General features: G+C 44.3%; 1 protein-coding gene across 1 annotated transcript in view; it reads left to right on the plus strand.

Moving 5' to 3' along the window:
* Positions 1 to 823: 823 nt before the first annotated feature.
* PHLDB3 (pleckstrin homology like domain family B member 3) overlaps positions 824 to 26,837 on the plus strand; it is a 35,597-nt gene continuing 9,583 nt past the window's right edge. Inside the window, exons 1-8 of the mRNA XM_081962252.1 lie at positions 824 to 998; positions 12,871 to 13,148; positions 14,068 to 14,199; positions 14,607 to 14,744; positions 19,977 to 20,105; positions 20,807 to 20,962; positions 22,843 to 22,953; positions 25,429 to 25,512. Coding sequence (XP_081818378.1) covers positions 12,918 to 13,148; positions 14,068 to 14,199; positions 14,607 to 14,744; positions 19,977 to 20,105; positions 20,807 to 20,962; positions 22,843 to 22,953; positions 25,429 to 25,512 — 981 coding nt within the window. The 5' untranslated portion in view covers positions 824 to 998; positions 12,871 to 12,917. The remainder of the gene's footprint in view (positions 999 to 12,870; positions 13,149 to 14,067; positions 14,200 to 14,606; positions 14,745 to 19,976; positions 20,106 to 20,806; positions 20,963 to 22,842; positions 22,954 to 25,428; positions 25,513 to 26,837) is intronic.

Genomic DNA, 26,837 nt, shown 5'->3' on the forward strand with positions numbered 1-26,837 from the left:
CTTGTGTGTCCAATCACACTTGGCCAATAAAGAATTCTATTCTATTCTATTCTATTCTATTCTATTCTATTCTATTCTACTCTACTCTACTCTACTCTACTCTACTCTACTCTACTCTACTCTACTCTACTGAAGTGCTGAAAAGTCTGACCAACGCAGCTTTAGATCCATCCGTGGCAGGCAACTTTTAACCGAATAACAGAGTTGGAAGGGACCTGGGAGGTCTTCTAGTCCAACCCCCTGGTGGAATAGGAGACCATTCCAGACAAGCAGTTGTCCAATCTCTTACTAATGCTGATCTAAAACTTCCAGCAATGCAGCCGGGGGGCCCCAGAATGCAGAATGCTGGGAATTGTAGTTCAACATCCTCCAGAAACCTCCACTTTCTTTTTTTTTTAGCAAACAAGTTCAAATAGTGTCTAGTTTTTTTGACATACAACAACGGTACGTCCGTTGTTGTATGTCAAAAAAACTAGACACTATTTGAATTTGTCCGCCAAAAAAAAAAAAAAAAAAAGAGCAACCTTTGCACCCAGTCCTCTCCCTGCTTGTCACCTGCTGCTGAATTCCCTGCTTGGGCTGAGCTGTCATTCCAGAAGCCACTTCTTTTTTCCTTTCCGTGGCAGGGCAGATTCTCTACACCCCGCCAAAAGCACAGCTGGGATTTTCCTAGTCTTCCTCCTCCGTCCTCCCCATCCAATTCAGAGCAAAACTGTCCAGGGCAGCTAGTTCTCTCTCCCCCCCCGCCCCTCAACAACTCCCTTCCAGCGAGCCTTGTGATGTCACTGGTTTTGTTTTTTTTCCAAAGCAGGGTTGTAAAACTTGTTTGAAAAACCAGGAAGAAGCCGAGAGGGGCAGGCAGCTCTTGCAGGCTGACACTGCAGGCTGAAGGAGACCAGCCGTTCCACTTCTGAGCAGGAAGGAAGGAGGAAAGCAGGCAGGCACCCGAAAGAGACACCTGGCTTTGCAAATTGCAAGAAACAGGGGGCCCCTATCAGGTGAGTGACAGCTGCCTATCACCTCGGGATAAACTCCCCTTCCCCACCCCCATGCCAAAAGGTGATGGTGAAAGAAGCCAGGAGTAGCTGGGCAGGCAGGGAAGGGGGAAAAGGAAAGAGGAAATGGGGGGAAGCGGAGGGTAGAGGAGAAAGACCGAAGGGCAATCTGCAGAAAATAGACCCCTACCCACTCAACCACCACTTTGTTGACGAGAAGAACATCTGATTGGTTTGGAAGGGAGCAACTGGATCCTGGGAGAGAAAGAGAAAGTAACCACACGCTTTCTCCTTGGCTGAGCGTGAATGAATGCTCACATCACATGATGGTCGTATTAGTCAAAAGACTAAAAAAAGGTCCGTATCCTGACCATCCAGATTTAGCCTTTGCCCAGATGCTGCTTATAGAAGTACCCAAAAGCAAGGACAAATAGAAGCTGAAAAAAAACAGCTATCCCAGAGCAGTGACTGTATATTGAATTCTACTGTATAGGGCAAGATTAATGCAATATCAGGGGTTCCCCCCCTCCCAATTCAATTGTATAGAATGCGAAGGATGTGCGTTTTTGTTTTATTTTGATAGGGTTGTTTTTAATGCATGATGTACAGTGAAGATGGCATTTAATTTCATTGTGCGAGGTGCAATGACAATAAAGTAACTACCCTCATGTTGTAGTTTTGCACAGAAGATTCTGATGGGTCCATATATCCCCCCCCACCGAGCATTCTGTATCACTACAAATTCATTTTAACTTTTAGATAGCACCACTTTGCTGATATTAATAGACACCTTCAACTCTGTTGTCGTTTTAGACCTCCTTGATTATAATTTTAGGGTTTACATCATCACTTAATAGCGGCTGTAACCAGGATTTCCATAGATTCCATATATAGCTAGGTTGAATGAGTGGAGTGTTAGAAAAAAATATCTCCAGTATGACATCGAGGAATGGGGGGGGGGGGGGACCTGGTGTTGGATGTCGTCGTCCCCATGTTTTTTTATTTTTTATAAATATATCAAATCAATACGTGAACAGTGTGACACCTGCGTGCCATACATTCTAATACAAATAAAACTAACAAAGTTAATCATAATTAGGACCTTCAATCAACTTATATTTTTCTAGTAAATAATACACACTTATCTTAGGTTGCAATCTATCATTATTCAGCTGTTCCACATTTTCTCTTGTTATTGCTTTCATTTTATTATATCAAAATGTATACATTGATGTTCCCCCCTTCTCTCATTTCTATCACCTATTCTAGCTTTTAGTCATATCCCCCTTCATTAAAAGACTTTTCCTTTCTTTCCTTTCTAACTTCCTTTCTAAAATATATATACACACACACACACACACACACATACATACACATACATATATACATACATACATACATACATACATACATACATACATACATACATACATACATACACATCTTTTCCTGGTCTTGGACCGCAGTAAATGGGATTGAATGAACACTCTGTTCCAATCCATTAGATTGAATGAGCAGAGTGTTAGAAAAAAAATATCTCCAGTATCACACCAAGGAATGGGGAGGAACATGGTGTTGGATGTTTCTTGAAGGCCTGGCGTGGAGAATTTGGGAAGGGTCAGAGATAATGACCTTATGGATTCCTGGCAACTGGGGCAGATTGTCTGGGGTTCGTCCCCTGGGAGCCCAGGCAGAATGGAGCCGTCGGTGGGTCTCCAAATAAGGTTACTGCCTTCCCAGAAAGTTGGATTCCTCCATGCGTAGCATTCAAGGTCCAAAGCAAGCAATACCAAAGATGCATTTTTTTTTCCTGGAGTCGGAAATGGGGATTGTGGAACCGAATCAAAACTTTTCCATCCGTTAGAGGAGATGAAAGAGGTTGGGGTCGGTCTTGGGGGAATCTGGAAAACTCTGGAAAGAGGAATCAACAGGGATCCACACCCAGAAGGGTTAAAAGAGAAGCGTCTCCCGTGCTTGAAAAGAAACATGTGCATGTTGCAACAGAGACGGCTGTCAGTTAGGGGTGATTCTGAGCTCCGTTGACTTTTCCCAAGGAAAATTTGCATTCGGCTACAGGCTGGTACTAGGATGGGAAGGCAGAAAGGTGGTTGAAATGGTTAAAACAAAAAAGAGAGTTCTGGCAGGAGGGGAGGGGGAGAAGGTTGCACCCTAAAGAGACGCCGTGTTGGAGCCCAGCCAGTAGGAAATCTGCCTTGATAGGTTGTACCAAGACAACAAACCACCATATTTTTAATGTGATGTGTGTATAGCTTTCTCTCCTTTGCACAACCGGCTTGAAAATAGCCGAGCAAAGCAGTTTATCCCAGCGGCCTCTTTGAGGTGCCACAAGGATCTAAATCAGATGCTATGTTTCTGGAGCAGAGACAGATCTCTTGCTTAAAGGGGATTTTTGACGTCAGTCTGGTAATGCTCTTGCCACAGAAAACAGGCTTCGGTGGCTTTCTGGCCCTGTCCTTCAGACTCAGGAAATGTATAGGCTGTTGTTTATCCTTAAAGCAACCCACCGAAGGCAGCTAGACTAAGCAAACAGCCACTTGTCCAAGGTCTTTATGGAGAGAGAGAGAGAGAGAGAGAGAGAGAGAGAGAGAGAGAGAGAGAGAGAGAGAGAGAGAGAGAGAGAGAGAGAGAGAGAGAGAGAGAGAGAGAGAGAGAGAGAGAGAGAGAGAGAGAGAGAGAGAGAGAGAGAGAGAGTGAGTGTGAGTCTTGGGCCAAATCAGAGTTGTGAATCTTTCTCTCCACGTATAAAACTGGAGGCATTATTTGAGACTAGCTGATAACCCGACGTTGCCCGGGTATTTATTTATAGGGGGGAAATGTCCAGACCAAACGTAATTTCTAATGTTGGATTTTCCCCCTTGCCAGAGGGAGCTCCCTTGTGGAGTACTGTAAAGCCGTTACCATGGCAACTCCACTGCGCTGTACAGCAGAAGCCATTTTAAGACACAACAGGCTGTATCTTAACAGAACACCCCCCCCCCCCCCGAGAGCTGTTGGGGGAGTCTTACCCCCACAGTATTTGTTTCCAGAGAGTAAGTCATCTGAGTACCAAGTTTGGTTGAAATTGCTCCAGGCTTTCCAGAGGTATGTTGGAACATACACACACACACACCACCATTTTTATATATATAGATTGATTCTACATAGAGGGGGTGACTTCGAGTTGCCATGTTTGGTTGTTAAATCAGTTACACGCAAAACACACACACACACACACACACACACACACACACACACAAAGAGTCTCTGATTGAATTGTGCAGCAGATTCAACACATTTCATGAATGAGGAAGAGGAACTTTGGTTTGTGCCACAGTGGTTGTCTAGCTTTCGTTAGAAGTTTTATGCAGAAGACAGAGGATTGTTTCCCAGGCTGATGTTCTGTCTGGCTCAATGCTGACCTACAGCAGGGTTTTTTTTTTCAGCCTTGACGATTTTAAGATGGGTGACTTCAACTCCCAGAATTCTCTAGCCAACATGGAGCATGCTGGCTGGGGAATTCTAGGAGTTGAAGTCCTCCCACCTTAAAATTGCCGAGGTTGAAAAATACTGATTAAACTATGATGTATAACCCCCTCCCCCACATACACTTCTAGTATGCAGGTAGTCCTTAACTTACAAACTTTCTTATAGTGACCATTCAAAGTTATGGTGCTGAAAAAAGTTATTTACAACCTCCCGCCACCATACTACCGGTTCATCCAATCTGGGCCAAACCCACTTCTGCTCCCCACCCCACTAACCTGCTTTCTAGCTCCATTCTCGTTGTGCAGGGCAACAAAAGAAGACCCAGCTGATCAGCTGGGACTCGGGAGGCAGCAAATAGATGGCGGCGGGGCCAGCCAGAGATGGTATTTGCCGGTTCTCTGAACTACTCCACTACCGGTTCACCAGAACCGGTCAGAACCGGCTGAATATCACCCCTGAGAACAGGGATCTAGAAGTTTGAGATTCTTCCATTTCTGATTCCAGATCTTTAGATGGCAGCTGTTTACATAGGTAGAGCTGTTCCTCTTCTCTTTCGACACGAGATTAGTTGCTGTTACAAGCATCCGCCTCGGAACAATTTCTTTTATTTGTACATATATAGCCACACAGATTTTATGACCGAGGAATCCCTGAATGAAAGCTGTATGATGAGTATCTCTGGATTTATTTAATTAGGCAACATTCCTGGGGAGGAAGGCATGGGTTTTATTCACTCTTGATTAGATTCTTGGGCAGGGAATTATAAATTACAAGGTGGGGCTGTGGGCTTTGATCTTTCTAAAACGAGTTAAAAGTTGTTTGAGATTTCACTGGAGAGCAATGGACCACATTCGTAGTGCGGTACCATACACACAAAGGTCTGAGTTGTTACGGTGGGCCTTACCAGTTCTGTAAGGTGATTTCCTGGGCTAGGTGAAGCAAATATAGAAAAAGGAACTGGGCATCCAGGCTGCCAAATATTGAATTAACTCCTGCTGCTTAGCAGCAGCTAAAACTGTTGAGGTGTGTGAGGCAAATTATGTTGTTGGCCATCTCGTAATAAAGAGTGGCATTAATCAACTACCACAGAAAGTTAAGGACCAACCACTGGCTTTTTATCCCTCCTAAGATTGGTTACCATACCTAATGTGGTTGAAGACATAACTGTTTTTTTTAAAAAATTATTTACTCTGCTGTGGGTGAATGTATGTACCTCTTTGTCCTGTTTATAAAAATATGTAATTAAAGGTCAAGTAGCTAATGATGAAATAAAGCAAACACCAACAAAAGGGAAAGGAATGTGTAAATACATGTAAAATAAGTTTCACCCGGAAGCAAAGGTTGAGGTGAAAATACGATTACATAAAAAAAAGTAATACACTACAGGTACGGTAGGCCTCGATCTACGACCGCAAAATTTCTATTGTTAAGTGAGAACATTGGTGAAATGAGTTTTGCCCCGTGTTACGACACTTCTTGTCGCAATTGTTAAGTGAATCACTGCAGTTGTTAAATGAGTAACCCGGTCGCAAAGTGAATCTGGCTTCCCCATTGACTTTGCTCGTCAGAAGGTCGCAAAAGGGGATCCCCGTGACCCCCAGGGACACTGCAACGGTCATAAATATGAACTTGTTGCCAAATTTTGATCACATGACCACGTGGACGTTGCAAAAGTCGTAACTGTGAAAAATGGTCGTAAGTCACCTTTTTCAGTGCCCTTGTAATTTTGAACGGTCACAAAAAGAATTGTTGTAAGTTGAGGGCTACATGTATTGTTCTGAAAGAGAAAGAAAGAAAAAAGGAAGGAAGGAAGGAAAGAAAGGAGAGAGAAAAAGAAAAAAGAGAGGGAAGGAGGGAAGGAGGCAGGGAAGAAGGAAGGAAAGAAAGAAGGAAAGAGAAAAAGAAATAAGAGGGAGGGAGAGAAGAAGGAAGGAAAGAAAGAAAGAAAGAAAGAAAGAAAGAAAGAGAAAAAGAAAAAAGGGAGGGAGGGAGGGAGGGAAGAAGGAAGGAAGGAAAGAAGGAAGGAAGAAAAAAGGATTCTAATAGCTTCTTTCTCTTTTTTTTCTCCTCCATCTCTCTCTTCCCTTTAACCTCTAATTGTTACTTGAGTATTTCAGAATATGCTTTGGATATCTGTGATCATTGCTCATTTATATTTGGTTCATTTTAATTATATTTTAAAGTAGTTTCTCTTTTCCTTCCAAACCTCTATTCTAAACGGCTTAGCTTACATGTCTGTGGGGACATGTTGTATACAAGGGAATCGATCCTGCTTGAATTTAATTAGGCTTCAGCAGTCAACTTTTCCATTGCTGCTTCCTCTGTACTCCAATTACAATTGCCCAATCTTGTATTGTCAGCAAGGCTGGTCTCTCTCTCTCTCTCTCTCTCTCTCTCTCTCTCTCTCTCTCTCTCTCTCTGTGTGTGTGTGTGTGTGTGTGTATCTTAATGGCTTTATGCTCTTTTGGATGGCCTGATTGCTCTAAACATGCCTTAAAAGAGAAAAGGAAGGAAGAAAAACCCCACGAGAAAATAACTTTCGGGAGATATCAGCCACCAGCCTCACCTGTCACCACCCTTTGGTTTCTTAACCGAAAGGAACTTTGGCAGGTATGCATTATTCATAGGCCACTCAGTTCTTCATGACAACACTTTTATCAGTGGGTCGAAATAAAAGTGAGTCGCAGCCGACTAACTCGGTGTTTCTCAAACTTGGAAACTGTTGGAAGAAACACCCTTCTGGGTTCAGTTCCAAGTGGGGAAAAAGACACCGGAAACATGGAGGCTGCTTGGAAAGATGGTTTAATGGTGGACAGCAGGGGTGGGTTCCTGCCAGTTTTAACCTCTTCTATAGAAGAGGTTCCACAAATCTACCGTGCCGTTTAGAACCGGTTTCAGCTCCCTCCCTCCCCCCGCCGTCCGCACATCATCAAGATGAAGAGCGAGAGAAGGAATTCTGGGAGTTGAAGTCCACAAGTCTTAAAGCTGTCAAGTTTGAACACCCCTGGGTTTTTTTTCTAAAGGGTTAGGGGTGCAAGGGTCTTGTAACTTGACAGCTTTAAGACTTGCGTGCTTCAAATGCCAGAGTTTCTGAGCCAACATTTTGGTTGCTAAGTGCCAAGTTATGATGTTTTGAACTCTTCTTTGTTGAATAAACCATAATTGTCATAATTAACACATGGCCCTGATCCTTAAGCCTTGGGCTACTAACCATAGTAACTACCGTAGTTCATACAACCTGCTAATCCAAAACTGAAAGTCGCCATTCTGTTCCACTGAACTTCATGTTGGAACTCCTAATTGGGGCTCACAGCAATAGGGGTTACCGGATGAAAATTAAATGGGCATGAAGGCCTCCTTTAGATGCCCTAATTTTGGGGGCTTTTTTCTAGCTCTTCCCAAGATGGCTGCCTATTTCTCTTCAGGCTCTTCTCAGCCTGTTTCTTGGCATCTATGAAAAACACTGACCTTGTTATTATTTTTGCCCTTCACGAAGGCATCTCAAGTGGAAAGAAACAAGTTAGGAGTGATAGCAAGGGAGAAACACAAGTGAGGCTCATTGTCCCTCATTAGATACACAGAAGACAATTTCTGGAATGTCCTAAGCTCTAACTTCATGTCTGCAGATACTAAGTGGAGGCTGAATACACGTGGTGTATGCTGGCTGGTGTTATAGTGCCCCCCCCCTCAAAAAATATATGGTCCAGGGGACCATATCAACATGATTTGTGTGACCTCCAAGAACAACAGCCAAGTGGGATGACCCCAACACTTGCCCCTTCATTTGAATTTGGTGGGCTCGTTTAAGGGCCACAATAAGTGTCTTCAGTCTTAGAGATGCCAGGATGGTATGGCGATGAAAAAGTGGAACTAGGAACCATTAGATCCAGATTCATCCTCAGCCATGGAAACTCAAAGGGAAGACTTTTGAGCCACTCATTCCCTCTCGGTCCAACAGCCATTGTGGAGTAGCGTTGAAGGTATGGAACTAAGAATGAGAAAATCCAGATTCTAATCCCCTTTCATCCACAGAAGCTATTGGGAAGGACTTCAGTCACTCTCTTAGTCCAACCTGTTTACCAGGATGCTGTAGGGGAAAAAATGGAGGAAAGACTGTTACGAATGCCTTGAGCACTTGGAGAAAAATGGGATCCAAATTAGGTCAATGCAATCAATGTTGACCCTTAAAACTCCTGCTCATTCCCGTTCCCTTCTCAATCTGGCTCTTTCCCCACTTACTTTGGGGGGAACAGCCTTCAATCTGTGGAACAATGAATCTCTTCTTCGGGAAAGAAGAAGACAGTGGCGCAGTGGTTAGAGTGCAGTACTGCAGGCTACTTCTGCTGCCTGCCGGCTGCCTGCAATTTGGCAGTTCAAATCTCACCAGGCTCAAGGTTGAATCAGCCTTCCATTCTTCTGAGGTGGGTAAAATGAGGACCCAGGTTGTTGAGAGCAATTTGCTGACTCTGTAAACCGCTTAGAGAGGGCTATAAAAGCACTATGAAGCAATATATAAGTCTAAGTGCTATTGCTAAATGGAGGTCACCAAACTGTGTTGGGGTCATGGCTCCCCCTCGGTTTTTGAATGCTTCAGTCACATTCCTTCAAATTTTGTGTGGCACCAGATGAAAATCAAAATTTGGCAAAATTCAATGGGATAGTCCTATTGTCAAGAAGCTGGCAAGGACTGTGTGATCAAAGCTGTGCCCCCTTTAAAAAAAATCTTTCTACCAAGGGCTCTGGTCTAGGATCAGGTCTCTTTGCCTTGGCAGGTAGAAGGGTGGAGTCAGCAAGGTGTGGGGAAATTGAAGAGGAAGACAAGTCGGGGCCTGTTAATGACATAAAAGGAGTGTAATGATTCCTCTGAGAAATGTCTTTACTGATCATCTACTCTACTCCCTAGTATAGGTATCCTTGAGAATAGAATAGAATAGAATAGAATAGAATAGAATAGAATAGAATAGAATAGAGGAGAGGATGAATAGAATGTAGAATAGAATAGAATAGAATAGAATAGAATAGAATAGAATAGAATAGAATAGAATGTAGAATAGAGTAGAATAGAATAGAATAGAATAGAAGCTGGAAGGGACCTTGGAGGTCTTCTAGTCCAGCCCCTTGCACAAGCAGGAGAACCTATACCATTTCAGACAAATGACTGCCTAGTCCCTTATTAAAAGCATCCAGTGATGGAGCCCCCACAATTTCTGTAGGCAAGCTGGTTAATTGTCTTCACTGTTAGGAAGTTTCTCCTTAATTCCAGGTTGCTTCTCGGTTAATTTCCATCCCATGTTTCTTGTCCTGACTTTTATTTAGTTTAAAGAGAATTCCTCTCTAGCCAACAGTGTTTCAAGAGATTTCACAACTACAGACTTTTATCAGGCTTGGAGAGCTGCCGGGCCGATATCTTCCAAACACCACTCTGTAGCAGACAATACTTGGCAAGAAGTCAGGAACAGATCTCTACCCCCTTGCCGATCTGCAAAGCTGAAAAGGTTGGGGAACTCTGTCATAAGCTATGGGTGGTCAACTATGGCCCCATTACTACCTGTGGACTTCAACTCCAAGAATCTTGCTGGCTCAGGAATTCTGGGAGTTGAAGTCCACAAGTTGTAAAGGGGCCAAAGGGCAAGCCGACTTTCTTTGATGATGTTTCACTTCTCATCCAAGAAACATGTTCAGAAAATTCAGTTGCCTTTTGAAAAAGCACCTTTGGGACAACCATGACCTGGAGGACTGAGAATCTCCATAAAAGACTAAGAAGGAAACTAATCAAGGAGAGAAGCAACTTAGAACTAAGAAGAAACTTCCTGACAGTTAGAACAATTCATCCGTGGGACAACTTGCCTCCAGAAGTTGTGAATGCTCCAACACTGGAAGTTTTCAAGAAGATGTTGGGCAACCTTATACAATAGGGTTTCCTGCCTAAGCAGGGGATTGGCCTAGAAGACCTCCAAGTTACCTTCCAACTCTTCTCTTCTCTTCTCTTCTCTTCTCTTCTCTTCTCTTCTCTTCTCTTCTCTTCTCTTCTCTCCTCTCCTCTCCTCTCCTCTCCTCTCCTCTCCTCTCCCCTCCCCTCTCCTCTCCATAGTTGCCCACGCCAGTCATAAGGACAGGAAGAAGCATAACTTCTTGGTATGACAGAAGGATTATGATTGGGACCTACAACATCTCCTAAGAGATATTGTCCCATCAGGAGGAAATAAAAGTGATTGGATTGTTCAAAGCCAGAGGAGCAATTTTGGCAGGTACCTCATGGTTTAAGAGAGGTCTTCTCTTCCCTTTGTAGCTGCCAGCTCCATCTTGCATCCTACAGCTGGAGGGATTAGCTTGGCATTTGTATTAATCTAATTAATGGTTCTGTTTTTTTTTCTTTTCTTTATGAGATGTTTTTGTGTTCAAAGGGTGTTTCTCGCTCAGGAGGCTAGACTTCTGAGAATGTCAGAACCAGTTTCTTGCCTATCTATTTATGTAAGAATTTTTTTTTAAAAAAAAATGTCCACAAAGGGTGTGTGTGTGATAGATTAACACAACTCCAGCCTGTAGACTTTTAACATATAAACCCCCTGAAGGTTTGTGGCTGAGTCGATAATAACTAGTTTTCAACAGATCAAATCTTCTTTCCGTTCACATGAAGTCTTTCAATTGTTTCCCATTTTTTCACATGTTCGTTTTGCTGGTTTTTTTTTTTTTTTTTGCAAATTGGAATATTTGAACTCCACCAGAAATAGCTGCAGGGCAGAGAACAATGTAATGATATCAAAATATTTTTTAATATTAAAAAAACAAATAACACAAAGAGCGAAAGGAATAAAAGAATAACATGCGTGATTCAACTTGCAGGACATACAAACACACACACACACACATACACACAATTTTGTAGGCTGCCTAGAATGTCGTCGTTAGCTGATCAGGAATTCTACCTCGGTGGGAACATTTACAAGTAGACCTTGATTTACAACAGTTCGTTTAGTGACCGTTCAAAGTTACAACGGCACGGGAAAAAGCGACTTATGACCATTTTTCACACTCACATCCATTACAGCATCCCCAGGGTCCCAGGATCAAAATTGAGATGCTTGGTGAACTGACTCCTATTTATGACGGTTGCTGTGTCCCCAGGTCATGTGATCCTCTCTTGCAACTTCCTAACATGCAGAGTCCCTGGGCAAGCCAGATTCATTTAACAACGGTGTTACTAACTTCGCAACTGCAGTGATTCACTTAGTAACTGCGGCCAGAAAGGTTGTAAAACGGAACAAAACAATTATCTTGCTTAGCAACGGAAATCTTGGGCTCCATTGTGGTGGTAAGTCAAAGTCTGTCTGTATTATTGGCTAGCAGCTGATTTATGGACTTACTCAAAAGGTTGGACTAGACCAGGGCTCTGGAGCCGCAAATGGCTCTCTCATCCCTCTGCTGTGGCTCCCTATCACCCATCAGTCCCGCAATTCATAGGGCTTTCAGTTAAGACAGGTAGAGGAAAAAGGATGCCACACTAGGAGGAGACACTTTGGCGGGGAAACTGGACTTCCGGTTGGCTCCAGAATGGAAGGGGGGGGGAGCTTCCAGTTTAGGACCTTTGTGGCTCTTTCAGTGTTTAAGATCGCCAAGCCCTGGAGTAGACCATTGGTGGGAAATCTTATCCTATTCCAGATATTGCTGAAGCACAATGTCTAAGAACCCAACTGGCCTGGCCTCCAATATGGGATTTGTAGTCAACCAACATACCACAGCTGCTTGTTCTTAGCCTGAAGGCCATTTCTTTTGCAAGAAGGCAGAGGCGTCATAATTAAATAAGAAAAGGCTAGAATTAAAAGTATTCCAGCAACACCGTCTTTGGCTACCTATGACCGTGATCATCTCCACTATGCAGATGCAGTAGTCCTCAACTTACAACTGTACATTTAGTGAACTTAGTTTGAAGTTAAACAATGGCACCGAAAAAAGGTTTTTCACACTGATGATCCTTTCAGCATTCCCACAGTCACAGGATCCAAATTCAAATGCTTGGCAACTGTCACGTATTTATGACGGTTGCAGTGTTCTGGGGTGTGTGTGTGTGTGTGTGTGTGTGATGTGATCACTTTTGTGACCAGCAAAGTCAACAGGAAACCCAGATTCACTTAACAACCAAATTCCTAGTTTAACAAATGCAAGGATTCACTTAACAGCCCTTCTCGAAAGGTCGTAAAACAGGGCAAAATTCACTTAGCGGTCTCATTTAAGCAGCAGAAAAGTTTGGGCTCAATTGTGGTCGTAAGTCAAGGACTACCTAAGAATTAGGGGGGAACCTTCCTCGCTTTTCTTTTTTCTTTTTCACTCCCATTTGATCAAATTCTTCTTGTATTTATGATGGAACCGCCTCTATGCTTCATAACTGCAGGGTTAACCCAGAGACCATGTGCTATTAGAGCAGTCAACCCTGAAGCTATGGGCCTGTTCAACCAAGCAGAGCTGTGCCCTCATCCGGCAGCCTTGGAAAAGGGACAACTTCTGGATGAGCAGAAATGCAGCCGGTCACCGGATTGCGAGGGTTCTCCAGCCCAGAGCACTGCCGAAGGGGACTCGGTTTCTTCTGAAAACGACTCTCCGTCGGGCAGCCATTCCAGCGGCTGTGCAGAAGAGGATGAAGCCAGCAGCACAGAGAGCGCCCAAAATGGGGTGAGTATTGGCACCCAGTGCTAGGAAGCTTTACCTGTGTCAGGTTTCCGACAGATGCCCTAATTAATTCATGAGCCTCGAGCCAAGTTTCAAAAGAAATCCAGTCATTTATTAGGAATACTATTTCGGCAATACCGCATTGCAGTCAGTTCTGACCTCATTTTAATTATGGTTGAACTTTGCCCCTGTTTCTTCCCTCCCCTCATAAAGTTGCCAACATGTTTGTGGTCCAGAATTCTTCTTTTTCTTAATGCCCAACATGTAACACGTATAATACTCCTCTTCTTGTTGTGGTTTGAATAAAAACATACCTTGTGGGATCCTTGGTGCTCTCTGAACTTGGTAGTTTTCTTGGAGACCTTTCATGACCCAACTAGGTAACATCATCAGCACTAGAAGTTCAAAAGTTCAAAACATTCTTAAAGATCCATCTCACCCTTAGCACCTCCTTTTTTTAAACTATTACCACCTGGTAGACAATACAGGACAATGAAGAGAAGGACAAATAGGCTGAAAAACAGCTTCTATCCCAGGGCAGTAACTATGTTGAATTCTACATTATAGTGCAATATTAATGCAATATCAGGAAGTTCCGGAAGGCTGGAAATGGGGCCGTTTCCAACCTCCGGAGGGCCTCTGGAGCCCGGGAGAGGAAGTTTTCACCCTCCCAGAGACTCAAGGAAACCCTCCGGAGCCTGGAGAAGGTGAAAACGCCCCCCCTCCCCCACCGTGGTGCAGGAGGCCGACTAGCCATGGCTACCATGGCGATGCCCACCTAGCAACCAGAAAGAGAATCCGTTGCTGACATTTCTGAAGCCCACCCACCCCGCCTAAAAGTGTTTTCTAATTTAGGAAGCCTTGTGGTATCATTGCAACATTAAGCCTTGCATCTTCTGATTCTGCCTCCCTCTCTTCCCAGCACGAGGGTCTTTGTAGTGGAAGCACTGGCTGTGATCCTAAAGACGAGCAGCGTGCAGCCCTGGACAAGATCTCGGCTCTTGAAAACCGGCTCAAGGAGCTGCATCATCGGAAGAAAGAGCTGAATATAGAGGTACACCTTAGCTTACTCAGTCCCCTCCCTGCATCATGAGGTTGTTGATTGGACAACAATCAGCACCTGTAAAACCAGTGTTGAGAGGCCCACACCCAAGCAATTGAGGAAGAACAGATTCAACTTTCGGAGGAGGACGGAGAGAAAGATTTGTTTGCTCCCTTGGACAGGAAATCTCCATCACCCAATGCCGAAGGTGCTCACCTCAGTGCAGGGAGGCCATTTTTGGAGCTGGAAGTGTGGACGTTTGCATGCCCGGATTCTCCCAGTTCCCGTTTTGTAGGCTTCGCTTTGCGCCTCTGCACCTCCCCCTGGTTGTGTTGACATTGCGTCACTCAGCACACATCGGGGCACGTCAAGATGTTTTGGCAACGTTCCCCTGACCTGTCTCCTCCTCTTCTTGGCAGATGGACCTGGAAGGTGCCTTGTTAGAAGGGGAATTGCAGGAAGAGAGGCAGGAGCTTCGGCAAGAGGAGGAACGGCTGCTGGAGCTGAAAGAACGTCTTGTGGAGACAGAGCTCAGGTGCCGTGAAGAACGCGAGAAGGTGAGCAACTGCTCTTCAGCAGTTTTCTTATGATTCCACCCCACCCCCCTCCCAAAATTCTCCAGTTGCAGCATCAGTTCTGGACTGGATCAGGACAGCTGAAGCAGATCATAGCTTGTCCTCTTCCAATTCCTTAAGCAGAGACCAGTTGAGTTGGTGGCTGGGTCTTGCTTCAACCCAAGTTGAAGGAGAGGATAGCTGCCCCAAAGAGACAGGTGAGGAGGTGAAATGCCTACAGCTCAATCCTCTAGCACCATCCCTGAGCGTGGACTGTTTAAAACATCTGTCTCCCTTTCTTTAACTTATGCCTGGCTTGCAAGTACTGTATTTATTCCTTTGCGTTTGGTTTCAATAGTATGTCTCTCAGAGCTCTCCAGCTACCGGTGGATGAAATACAACATGTAGTCTCACAGCTCCTATCCCGCCTTCCCTCTGGGGCTCAGGACGTGTAAATTAAAAACAAAGAGGCTGGTGGTTTTAAAAATGAGCAAAGTTATTTCTACTGAATTCCCATGCTGGCTGGGGAGAATGGGCCTCCGCTCCTCTGGAGGACTTTAAACTGCTGGCAGCGAAGGACTTTGTTTTGTGATTTCTGTATCTCTTTCGAAGGGTCATTGCCCAGCTGGACTGAACGTTAAACCTTTTATGCTCTAACATCCCCGTTGGTCTCTTCTCCAGACCTGTTTGTTTTTCTTCCCTTCCTTCTTGAATTCTACCCTTTGGCTTCCTTAATATCCTCTTATCAGAAGGTCTGTTGATATTTTGCCTCTGTCCTCATAACTTCCCAGACAAATGGCTAGTCAAAACTTTGCTGGAAAAAGCCCCGTTTTGGACTCATCTGGAATGGTAGGAGGATGCCTGCATGAGCAGGAAGAGAACTAGAAGGCCTGCAAGATCTTTTCAGACCTTACAATTTTGTAATTTAATAATCTCATAAAAATCAGTGTCGCGGTTGCATGCCTGCTAGTGTGTTTTTCATCACAGCTCTATAGCAACAGCAATAGCATATAGCAGGGGTGTCATTGGGTTTCAGGATTTCATTGAGGGCCGCACTAGGGTTGTGTTGTACCTTGGGAGGGGGCAGTGGGCATGGCCAGCTTGATGTCCCTCCTGTTGGAGGGCTCTGTGGTGGCTTGAGCTCTCTGATAGCGAAAACGGCCCCCCAAGCTCCGTTTTTGGCTGGGACGGCCTTCTGCAATCCCCTGCCAGTGAAAATAGAGTGTGTGTGTAGGGAGGGGTGGAATGTGTGGCCCTCATGAACTCTGTTTTCGGCTGGGACGGTCTCCTGCAACCCTCTGCCAGTGATAATGGAGCTGGGGGGGGGGGTTGTGTGTGGTCCTCCCAAGCTCCATTTTTGCTGGCAGAGGCACCGGGGGTGGTCCTTCGTTGTTACTAGGGCAGTCCCAAGGGCCAGATCTAAGCACCCCATGGGGCAGATCCAGCCCACGGGCTTGCCCACTGCTTGTGCATCCCATTTCCAAACGGGCCACGGCCCGGTACTGGACTGCGACCCAGGCATTAGGGACTCCTGCTCTACAACATTCCTTGGATGATTTACAGTGTAAGCATTATTTGCATATTGCCCCTAACAATCTGAGTCCTCATCTTACCGACCTCAGAAGGATGGAAGGCTGAGTCAACCTTGAACCCCATCAGGAATCAAACTCCAGGCTGTGGGCAGAGTTGGCCTGCAATACTCCATTCTAACCACTGCACCACCAAGGCTTCTCTAGTGGTGAATCCCACCGGACAGACCAAAATTCAATTCCATAGGGAAGCTAAGATTAGTTTCATTGACAGAAGCCACAATAACAACCATGCAAGACTGATTGTGCTCTATCTCCTCCTCTTATACTCATGTGAATTAGGGAGGTGTCCATCTCAGTCTCTTCCGCATATTTCTGCTTGTTTTGAACTTCACGTATGTCTTTCTCTTTGTTGCTTTGGTGCATAGCTCACATATCTCGCTTCAAGGTCATCTCTCTTACTCTCTGCAATAGTGTCCATCACAATCGAAGCTTTAAAGCGCAAACAGAAAACACAGCTGAGGATTCTGGCTTCTTAAGGCCTCCCAACTCGCCCATCCAGTTATTCATCCATCTCCCCTGTTTATGTTTCCTTTCTCTCATTTTTGCATGTTATAAATATGCAAACTAGCCTGGTGAAGCAGAGAGATGAATAAAACGAGAGGGCGCGAATGCCATGAAGTTAGTTAGTTAGAAATTGTAATGTCTTTCTCCGGCAAAAACAGGTGCAGTGGAATGTGCGTCTGGAGACGGAGTGTGTGTCTGTGTGTGTGTGTTTGTGTGTGAATGGCGGCAATAGCACTGTGGCTTCTGAGGGAGGAGGTAGCACATTCCAGAGAGGGTTCAAAGACAAGAGACTCACAGTCCTGAGCTTTATGGCGGTGGGAAGAAAATAATTCAGGTAATCACACCCTAGAATCTCCCACGGTGTATCTATTAGGTTAGAGGGTTATAACTTTAGTCTGGCAAGAATCTGTCTATTAGGTGTAAAAAGATAAGAAACTTCACTTGAACTGCACTCATCGTGTTATCTTTGGGCTTAGGCCTGACAACATGACAGGAACAGGGAAACGCCAGACTCCACCAAGAGTCTATCAAGTCCAGTGCCACCTAGTGACCAAACTATGGAATGATAGTATCCATACAATGAGGAAACCTTGTAGATCAATTCTATTCTGCTGCTTTCTTCGACTACATATTTATCAATTGCTAGTATTACTTTCCATAGGATGCTGGGATCATCCCCGATCTTATGAGTCATGCAAAATCATGCATTTTTTCAACGCTCATCTCCACAGGGGGAAGAAAGAAAGGAAGGAAGAGGGAGGGAGAGAAGGAAGGAAGGAAGGAAGGAAGGAAGGAAGAAAGAAAGAAAGAAAGAAAGAAAGAAAGAAAGAAAGAAAGAAAGAAAGAAAGAAAGAAAGAAAAAGGGAGGGAGGGAGGGAGGAAGAAGGAGGGAAGAAAGGAAGAAAGAAAGAAAGGAAGAACAAACATAAAATAAAAAATAAGATTAGGGGATATAAAAAAACACTTGCCTGCCTTCTTGAAAATCTATGCTTATTAAAACAAACTATTCATTTTATTCAATTTGTATTGTTAGTTTAAATAATGTTAAACTAAATGGGCCATGTAGGAATGAGGAACTCATTATCCTCCAGATGGTGATCAGTTACAATTCTCAGATTTTTCCATCCTGGGATAAATAGTCCACCTGAAATGTCAGCTTTTCCCGTCTCTAGCAATCTTTTTATTCTGCATGCAGCCAATGTGAATAGGGCAGAAAAGATACACAGGACAAAGTCCCTCTTTTTCGGACTCTGCTTGAATTGTTCATGCTTTCTCCCAGAATCCTTTCCCCCCTCCCCTTTACTGATCAGTGCTTTCTCACTTCTACCTGCCCAAACCTTTGATTTGAGGAAGAAGATACACATTGATGGCGGTCCTTTCTGACAAATTCCACAGAAATAGAAAGCAGGAATCTTATTTTAAGCTGGCTTCTCCTTTTGTAATTGCTAGATTTCAGGGAAAGCAATATTTAAGACAGGCGTGCCTCTATCTCTAATCCATACAGAGAGAGTCTTCTCTATGGTGCCCCATGAATAGCCTCAACTCCCCCCACCCCTTCCGGGAGGTAGCAAAAACTTGGCTGATTTCTCAGGGGCTGCACAAGCCCCTTTGTTGAGGCTCATAGAGATGTAGTTGTGTTAGTAGTTTGTTGCGGTGCCTCATTGCTTTTTAGGCTTTATTTTTGTGTCTGTAGATTGTTATTTGCTGCCCAAGTGAATGCATTTAAGCTGGTTGGCTGTATACATTTTCTCAATGAATGAATGAATGAATACATGCATAAAACTTTTGCCGTGATGTGACTGTATAGATCAGTGGTTTTCAACCTTCCCAATGCTGCGACCCTTTAATACAGTTCTTCATGTTGTGGTGACCCCCAACCATAAAATTGGTTTCTCGGTTCCTAAGACCATCGAAAATATCTGTTTTCCAATGGTCTTAGGCGACCCCTGTGAAAGGGTCGTTTCGACCCCCCCCAGAGGGGTCCCAACCCACAGGTTGAGAACCATTGATATAGATAGTCCTCAACTTACAACCACAATTGCGCCCAACATTTCTGTTGCTAAGCAAGACAGTGGTTAAGTGAGTTTGTGCAACCTTCCTTGTCCCCGTTGCTAAGTGAATAACTGAAATCATTAAGTTCGTAACACGGTTGCTAAGTGAATCGGGCTTCCCCATTGAGTTTGCTGGTCAGAAGGTCGCAAAGCGGGATCCCGTGAGCTCAGGATACTGCAACCATCATAAACATGAGTCAGTTGCTAAGCATCCAAGTGTAAATCATGTGACCATGACAGAGGTGGGTTCCTACCGGTTCAGCCCGGTTCGGCTGAGTAAATAGTAACTTGGCTGCCCACGCACCCGAACTGGTTCCATTCTCGCTGGCGCCATCTTTATTTTTGCTTCTGCGCATGCGCAGAGCAATCTCCATTGCAGAAAGGCAATTCCCCCCACCCTTTTTCTTACGTTCTGCGTATGCGCAGACCTTTTTAGGTGTAAATGTGCAAAGCAAGCATGTGCGCAAAATCTTTTGCGTGCCGTACCAGCAGTAATGCCGTTAGCAACCCACCCCTGAACCACGGGGATGCTGGAACAGTCGTTAAGTGAGAAAAAACATTCGTAAGTCAATTTTGTCAGTGCCATTGTAACTAAGTAGATTGTTGTAAGACAAGAACTACCTGTAATTCACGGTGCTTGTTTCTGACATTTTTGCTTGTTTCCGGCTAAAATGTCCATTCAAATAAAGGGTTCGTTTAAGGACCGCAGTGCTCGTTTAATGACTGCCATGAAAAAGGCCAGAAACCGACTTACGGCCGTATTGTCTTACGACACGATTTCCAGATCCAATTATTGTTGTTAGCCAAGGATTCCCCGTATTCCGTGAATTTAGTAATCCATGCCTCCTATTCCAGCTTGCTCATTTACCTGCTGGAATTCCTGATTGCCTATAGCAAGTAGGGGAATTGTTGCAACTCTGAGGTTACCCCATCGGTGAGAAGAGGGCCTCCCAGGCACCTTATCAGTGCCTCTGATCATCTGTGGGTGAGGAAGGTGTATCCATTCCTACCAGCAGGAGTGGCTGGATATATTTACATCGCTCATGGACAGGTAGTGACGCTACCCTGCCCTCCTTCTCTTTTGGCAGGAGAAGGCACGTCTCCAACGAGAACGTCAGAGGGTAGAGGAGCTCCAGAGACAACATGCTGAGTCTCAGATCCACCTAAACAACCAGCCGGAATCGATGCGTGAACGGATACAGAAGCAACTACAGGAGGTAAGCACGTGTCAGTTCAACTCAGCGTTCAGCCGGAGATAGTTGATGTCCATAAATCACGTGGGAATTGTGCTCTCCTGATGCAGAAGGTGTTTAGCGCTTGTCTTCTTCTGAGCCATTGCTTTGACTACCTAGTGTGGTCTCTGATCTTGGAATTTCGTGGATTCCAAATGAGTTCAAAATGTGTCTGACCTGTCTTAGCTTGTTGAGATCGGTCAAAATCGACAAAGTGATCTATCCTACCTAGGTTGAGTGCCGTGCTCAGTTTTTGGAATGTAAATGGGGTCTGATTTTGGTGGAAGGACTCCAGACGTGGTTGCGTGTCCCATCATCTGAGTGAAGATTGCACTGCTCGCTTGGATTTGACAGAGTTTGAATCAGATGCACTCTGGGTTTTTTTTAATGTATTTGGAAGGTGCTCTTTGAGAAGATGAAATCCAGGGATGGTAAAATTGCTCTTCTACTTATGACTATAACCTTGTTGCTTGTATCTTTATGATTTATATTCTTTCATTTAGTTGCCTAGTATGATTTTGATAGCTTATTTAGTATCCTATGACTATCACTAAGTGTTGTATCTTATGATTCTGGATGAATGTTTTTTTTATGTACACTGAGAGCTTATGCACCGAAGACAAATTCCGTGTGTGTCCAATCACACTTGGCCAATAAAGAATTCTGTTCTATTAATTCTTTCCTAGACATCTGAGATGCTAGAAGGAGCCCTGAGATGTTATGAAGATTTGGAATTCCAACAACTAGAACGTGAAAGCCACCTAGAAGAGGAGAAAGAAGCTGTTTGTCGCGCTCTGACGGAAGAGATCACCCAGTTGCAAAACAGCATTAACCAAAGGAAGGTGAGAAAAACAGTCATCTAAATCCTCCGTGATCCAGTTCTAGTCTCAATTTTCTCCCCTTAGTTTTCAGTCCACAATTGTCCTGTTAAGTCAGTGGTGGGATTCAGCCAGTTTGCACCTATTCGGGAGAACCGGTTGTTAACTTTCTAAGCAGTTCGGAGAACCAGTTGTTGGAAGAAATCTCCTTTTGTTTTTTTCCACTTTACAGGGCTAATCCTGTAAAGAAAGCAGGAAGGAAACATTCTGGTGTTGTTTCTAACCCAATTTTTATTGCCCTGCTTACAGAAACTGCCTCTCTGGTTAACCCTTATTACATTGCAACAGCTAAGGCCCACATGTGAGTGGCGTTGAGTTGGCCATGCCCACATGGTCATATGACCACCGAGCCACGCCAACCCAGCTCATCATTAGGGCAGAGAACCGGTTGTTAAATTATTTGAATCCCACCACTGCGTTAAGTCCTCCTCAATCTGGTTTCCTCCAATTATGTTGGACCTCAGCACCAATGATGCTGAGCCAGCACTGTCAAAGGAAATGCCGTTTAGTATTTATGGACATTGATCAAATAGGGAACCAAGTAGATAAGGCCATCTTATACAAAATGATCAGAAGGGAAGAAATATACCGGGAGTTGTTATTGGATCCAATCTGTGTCATTGCCAATTGCAACAACTGAATAGCCAGCTATCAACACCACAATCAACATCTAAAAAGCTAGACACACAACAGGCACAATACCACACACAGAACAGCCGAAAAAGCACAGACTTCAGAGAGAAGTTCCCTGAAGGTGGACTTCAGCACGAGTCCAAAAGAGAGAAGTTCTAGCTAGAGAGAAGTTCCAAGAAGATGGACTCCAGCACGAGTCCAAAAAAGAGAAGTTCTAGCAAGAGAGAAGTTCACCATTTGCAACCTTCACTGCTGGCTCTCAACAAATAAAGTCAATCGGAAATAAAGTCAATGGGAAGCCAGCAGAACCTCTCTAGTTCTAGCTGGAGAGAAGTTATCTGAAGATGGGTTCCAGCATGAGTCCAAAAGCTCGGAAGACAAAACCTCTGGTCCTGGTGACCACCCAGACTGGATCCTGCATCATTATCTTGGGAAACGTATATTCCCCTTCATCCGTGATAGATGTTATTGATAAACGAACATCCCAGGTTATGCGCCAAAATAATAGCAAATAATTCTGGAACCATTTTATTTTGATTTCAAATCTAAATCTGGTTGAACTGTAACTTGGCTCTTTGAGAAAGCTGACTTTAAACTAAGCAACCAGATAATTGGTGGGTTTAAGCTTTAAAGTCTTTGCTTCTGAGGACATTCTGGAATTTTGTAGTATTCCAAATGAAAGCTGACTGTAGAAAACAAAGGATTTTATCTTATAAGAATCTTAAACGGTCAGCGAGAATTGCTTTCACCTTGAGATCCTTGGGTTTTGTTGCTTACTGTGTTTTTTAGACAATACACACTGTTAACCATAAAGTCCCTGGAAAAAGTAGGTGAATCACCCACAAAACATGTTGCAATGGGTTGGCAATTCCACAGTCGCATTTCTTCTTTCTTTCTTTCTTTCTTTCTTTCTTTCTTTCTTTCTTTCTTTCTTTCTTTCTTTCTTTCTTTCCCTCCCTCCTTCCTTCCTTCCTTCTTCTTTCCTTCCTTCCTTCCTTCCTTCCTTCCTTCCTTCCTTCCTTCCTTCCTTCCTTCCTTCCTTCCTTCCTTCTTTCTTTCTTTCTTTCTTTCTTTCTTTCTTTCTTTCTTTCTTTCTTTCATTAACAGCACCTGTCATGTTTGAACAGGGACTGTCTGTAGGGAGAATTACTATCTCTCTTGAAATCCTAGATTTTTTTTTTCATTCACCGAGTTTCTCTCCACCCATGCAGAAGACAGTGGAGAAGCTGGAAGGCCAAGCCCTTTTAACACAAGAACAAATGATGGGTGTATGCCAGAGATTTGCACAAGAGGAGGGAGAGGCCGTCAGCCATCTCAACGCGGTAAGGAATCCCTTTTCTTCTGCCAAGAAGCTTTGAGTATCCTGGTTTCCACGCTCGGCTTTTTGCCTACCCGCTTTCTCACGCTTTCGACGTTTGCAAGCGGTAGTTCTGAATCCCTCAGCCAAGGACCGCCTTCTCTTTCTAATTTGTGGTGAGATCGCAAGGGGGGACATTTCCCTGGGTTCCTGGATGTGGTTTGCTGGGGGAGAAACTTCGTTCTTAAACTTGGATTAGATCTGTAATACTTTTCAAAAGGCTTGTTGGAAGATCGAATTAGAATTCGAGATCAGACAGGGCTAGTGACCTTAGAAGATGTTAGCTCAGCTTTCTTGCCTTTGAACAAGACAAATGTTTTAGAAGAATGTTTTGATTCTTCCAAATGTTGGCTGATCTGTTGTTGTTAGTTGCGAAGTTGTGTCCAACACATCACAACCACATGGACAACGTTCCTCCAGGCCTTCCTGTCCTCTACCATCCTCTGGAGTCCATTTAAGCTCACGCTGACTGCTTTGGTGATTCCATCCAGCCACCTCATTCTCTGTCGTCCCCTTCTTCTTTTGCCCTCAACCTTTCCCAGCATGAGGCTCTTCTCCAGGGAGTCCTTCTTCCTTCTCATTAGGTGGCCAAAGTCTTTGAGTTTCCTCTTCAGGATCTGGCCTTCTAAAGAGCAGTCGGTGTTGAGCTCCTCTAGGACTGACCGGTTGGATCGCCTTGCAGCCCAAGGGACTCGCAGGAGTCTTCTCCAGCACCAGAGCTCAAATGCCTCCATTCTTTGGTGCCCAGCCTTCCTTATGGTCCAACTTTCACAGCCATCCATTGCAACTGGAAAAACCTATGCTATACACACTTTTGTTGGCAGGCTGACCTAGTCATGGATTTAAAAGCTGATGGAACGGACCGCTCTTGGTTCTTCCCAGCTGGGCGTCTGAAATACAGATAGTCCCTCGACTTACAGCCATTCGTTTAGCCCCTGTTTGAAGTTACAATCGCACTGGGAAAAGGGAACTACAATTGCAGATGGACCTTCTCTTATGACCACGATGGAACCTAACATTTCTGTGGTTAAGTGAGACATTTGTTAAGCAAATTCTGCCCCATTTTACAACCTTTCTTGGCTCAGTTGTTAAGTGAATCACTGCAGTTGATAAGTTAGTAACCCCTGTCAAAAGGGAACCATGGACACTGCAACCGAGTAAAGACGAGTCCAGTTGTCAAGCATCTAAATTATGATCATTATGAATTGTGACCAGGAGGATGCTGCAAAGAACTGAGCTGTGAAAAAACGGCCATAAGTCACTTTTTTCAGTGCCTCTGTAACTTTGAACAGACACTAAATGAATGGTTGTAAGTCAAGGACTACCTTTGGTCCTTGCCTTTACGACAGTCATAGCATCCACAGGGTCGTGTGATTAAAATTGTTTGGCAATTGGAAATTCTGGCCCCGATTGTGGTTTTAAGTGGAGAACTTACACATTCCATGAAAGAAGTGAACGAGTATGGAGAAAGTGGGACATTTTCACCTGAAGTTAATGAAAAAGAATCCTACAAGAACACAATCTGCAGACGCGAGATTCTCTCTGAAACTCTTTGGTTGCAACATGCTCAGGATATGCAGATATTTCTTATTACTGTAAGCCTCTGGTGTTTACAACATCAGAAATAATTTACTATTAAGGCACCCAATCCTGAACTTCTGATCTTTCCAAAGTCTCCTTGCCTCTCTCACACTGTGAAATCCTAGAATTTTAGTTTGCCAAGTTTCCCTCCACTCATTCAAAAACTCTTCAGAAGATGGAAACGTCTGATCTATTTAAAAAACCCTTGCGTTGTTTGATATTTTTTTTGTACCTTGAGTGTAGGAAAATTTGAATTTTGGGATGGAATTTTATCCTTCGTCGTCTAGGTTTTTCAGACTTGGCAACCTGAAGATGTGTAGACTTCAACCTGAAGATCAGGGGTGCTTTCACTTACCTTCCCTACCGCTTCGCAAATGTGAGCATGCACCTTCCACGCATGTGCATTGATAGTGTGTACAGCTTGCATGCATGCACGCAGCTTGAAAATGTGCCTAAATAGGAGAGCATAGAGCCGGGGCGGGTGAGCAGGCCCATCCGCGATTTCCACTACTGGTTTGGGTGAACCGGTCTGAACCGGCTGAATACTACCTCTGCTGAAGATGTGTGGACTTCAACACCCAGAATTCCAGTGGGTGGATTTCATCAGCCAGCTGGGAGTTGGGAGTTGGAAGTTCCGCACTCTGGAATTCTGGGAGTTGAAGTCCACACATCTTCAGCTTGAAGTCTACACAACTTCAAGTTGCCAAGTTTGAAAAACACGTCTCTAAGTCCTGACATTAGGAGGCAGCACAGGGAAGCTACTAGAGCAGGCTGAGATGTGCTTTGGCAGAAACTTCTCCAAGCCTTTTGAAATGCCTTTCCGATCTTGAAGAATGACTTGTCGCTTGTCTGCATTTAGGAGAAAAGTCGCCTCATGGATATGAGCCAGGAGTATTCCGTGAACGGGGAGGACCTGTCAGAAAATAAGGAGGGTGTGACCCAGGTAAGCCTCTCTAGGACTTTGCAGTGCTTTTCCATCTCCCTGTTCGTGAGGTCATCCAAGGCTGCATTCCACATTCAGAAGGACATTGTGGACTCTGCAAATAACATTCATGTCTGGATGAAGACGGCTACCTTGTTCCCCTTTTTCATGGCTTTAAGGAATCAAAGCAGATAGAAATTATAACAAATGCAATTTTTGTGGAGGGCTTTGAAACACAGCGGTTGGAGAAGCACAGTTAAGTGACTTCACTGCACATTAAGTTTTAATTTATATTTTTACATATAATCCTCAACTTATACTTGAGCATAATTGAGCCCCAAATTTCTGTTGTTAAGTGAATGTTGCCCCATTTTATGACATTTCTTGCCTCAGTTGCTAAGTGAATCACTGCAGTTGGTAAATTCATAATCCGGTGTTGTGAAGTTTCCAAGAGCTGACCTAATTAATTTATGAGCCTCGAGACAAAGTTAAAAAAAAACACCATTCATTTATTAGGACTAACATCTCGGCATGGACTTCTGTGGAGCTGAAACTAAATCCCACTTAATAGCACCTGGACTTTACCCCTGTGTCCCCTCCCCTCTGCCTGAAGTCATCAATCACATTCTCCAACGGGACGTTATGGCAGGGTTCTGGACATGCGCATTCACATCCCAGTTACAGAAATATGAGACTATTTACTCTGGCCAAAAGTATGCATGGCATTTCCCCCCCCTCCCCTTCTCAAGTTGATAGTAGTCATGGAAATGCTTTAGACTTTGACAGTTGCCACATTTTATGACCTTTCTTGCCTCAGTTGCTAAGTGAATCACGGCAGTTGATAAATTCATAACCCAGTGTTGTGGCCAGCCAATGACCTGCGGAGCTGGCAGCAGAGTCAGACAGTGAGGAGGTTGTGGAGAAACCTGGGCCAGTCCTGGAGTCTGGGGAAGGCTCTGATGAGGGCTCTGCATCAGAGGCAGAGAAGGGGCCAGAGCCATATGCCAGTTATCAGCTGCCTTCAGAGTCAGACATCAGTGAGGCAGATGAACAGCTGGAGCCTGTTCCCAGTGTGCGCATGCGCAGAGTTGCCAGACGAAGGGAACAGCTAAGGAACAAGAGTTGACTTGGGAGTAAGGCCACAGGTGGACGATGAATGGCCCCTCCCAGAGGAAATAAAAGAGGAGCGAAAGGGGAGTGGAGTTTGCAGGAGGCAATTAGTTCGCTTCATTGGTTCGTGACTCTCCGAGACTCCTTGCCAAGTTTTGCAGATATTGTCCTGTCAGCTCTCCAAGCCAGAGAAGGTCTGTGACTGTAAATCCTCCCTTGAAAGACTTTGCTGGCTG

This window comes from Natrix helvetica (genome assembly GCF_964273705.1).
Source record: "Natrix helvetica genome assembly, chromosome: 9".
In the NCBI taxonomy this organism is placed as follows: domain Eukaryota; kingdom Metazoa; phylum Chordata; class Lepidosauria; order Squamata; family Natricidae; genus Natrix; species Natrix helvetica.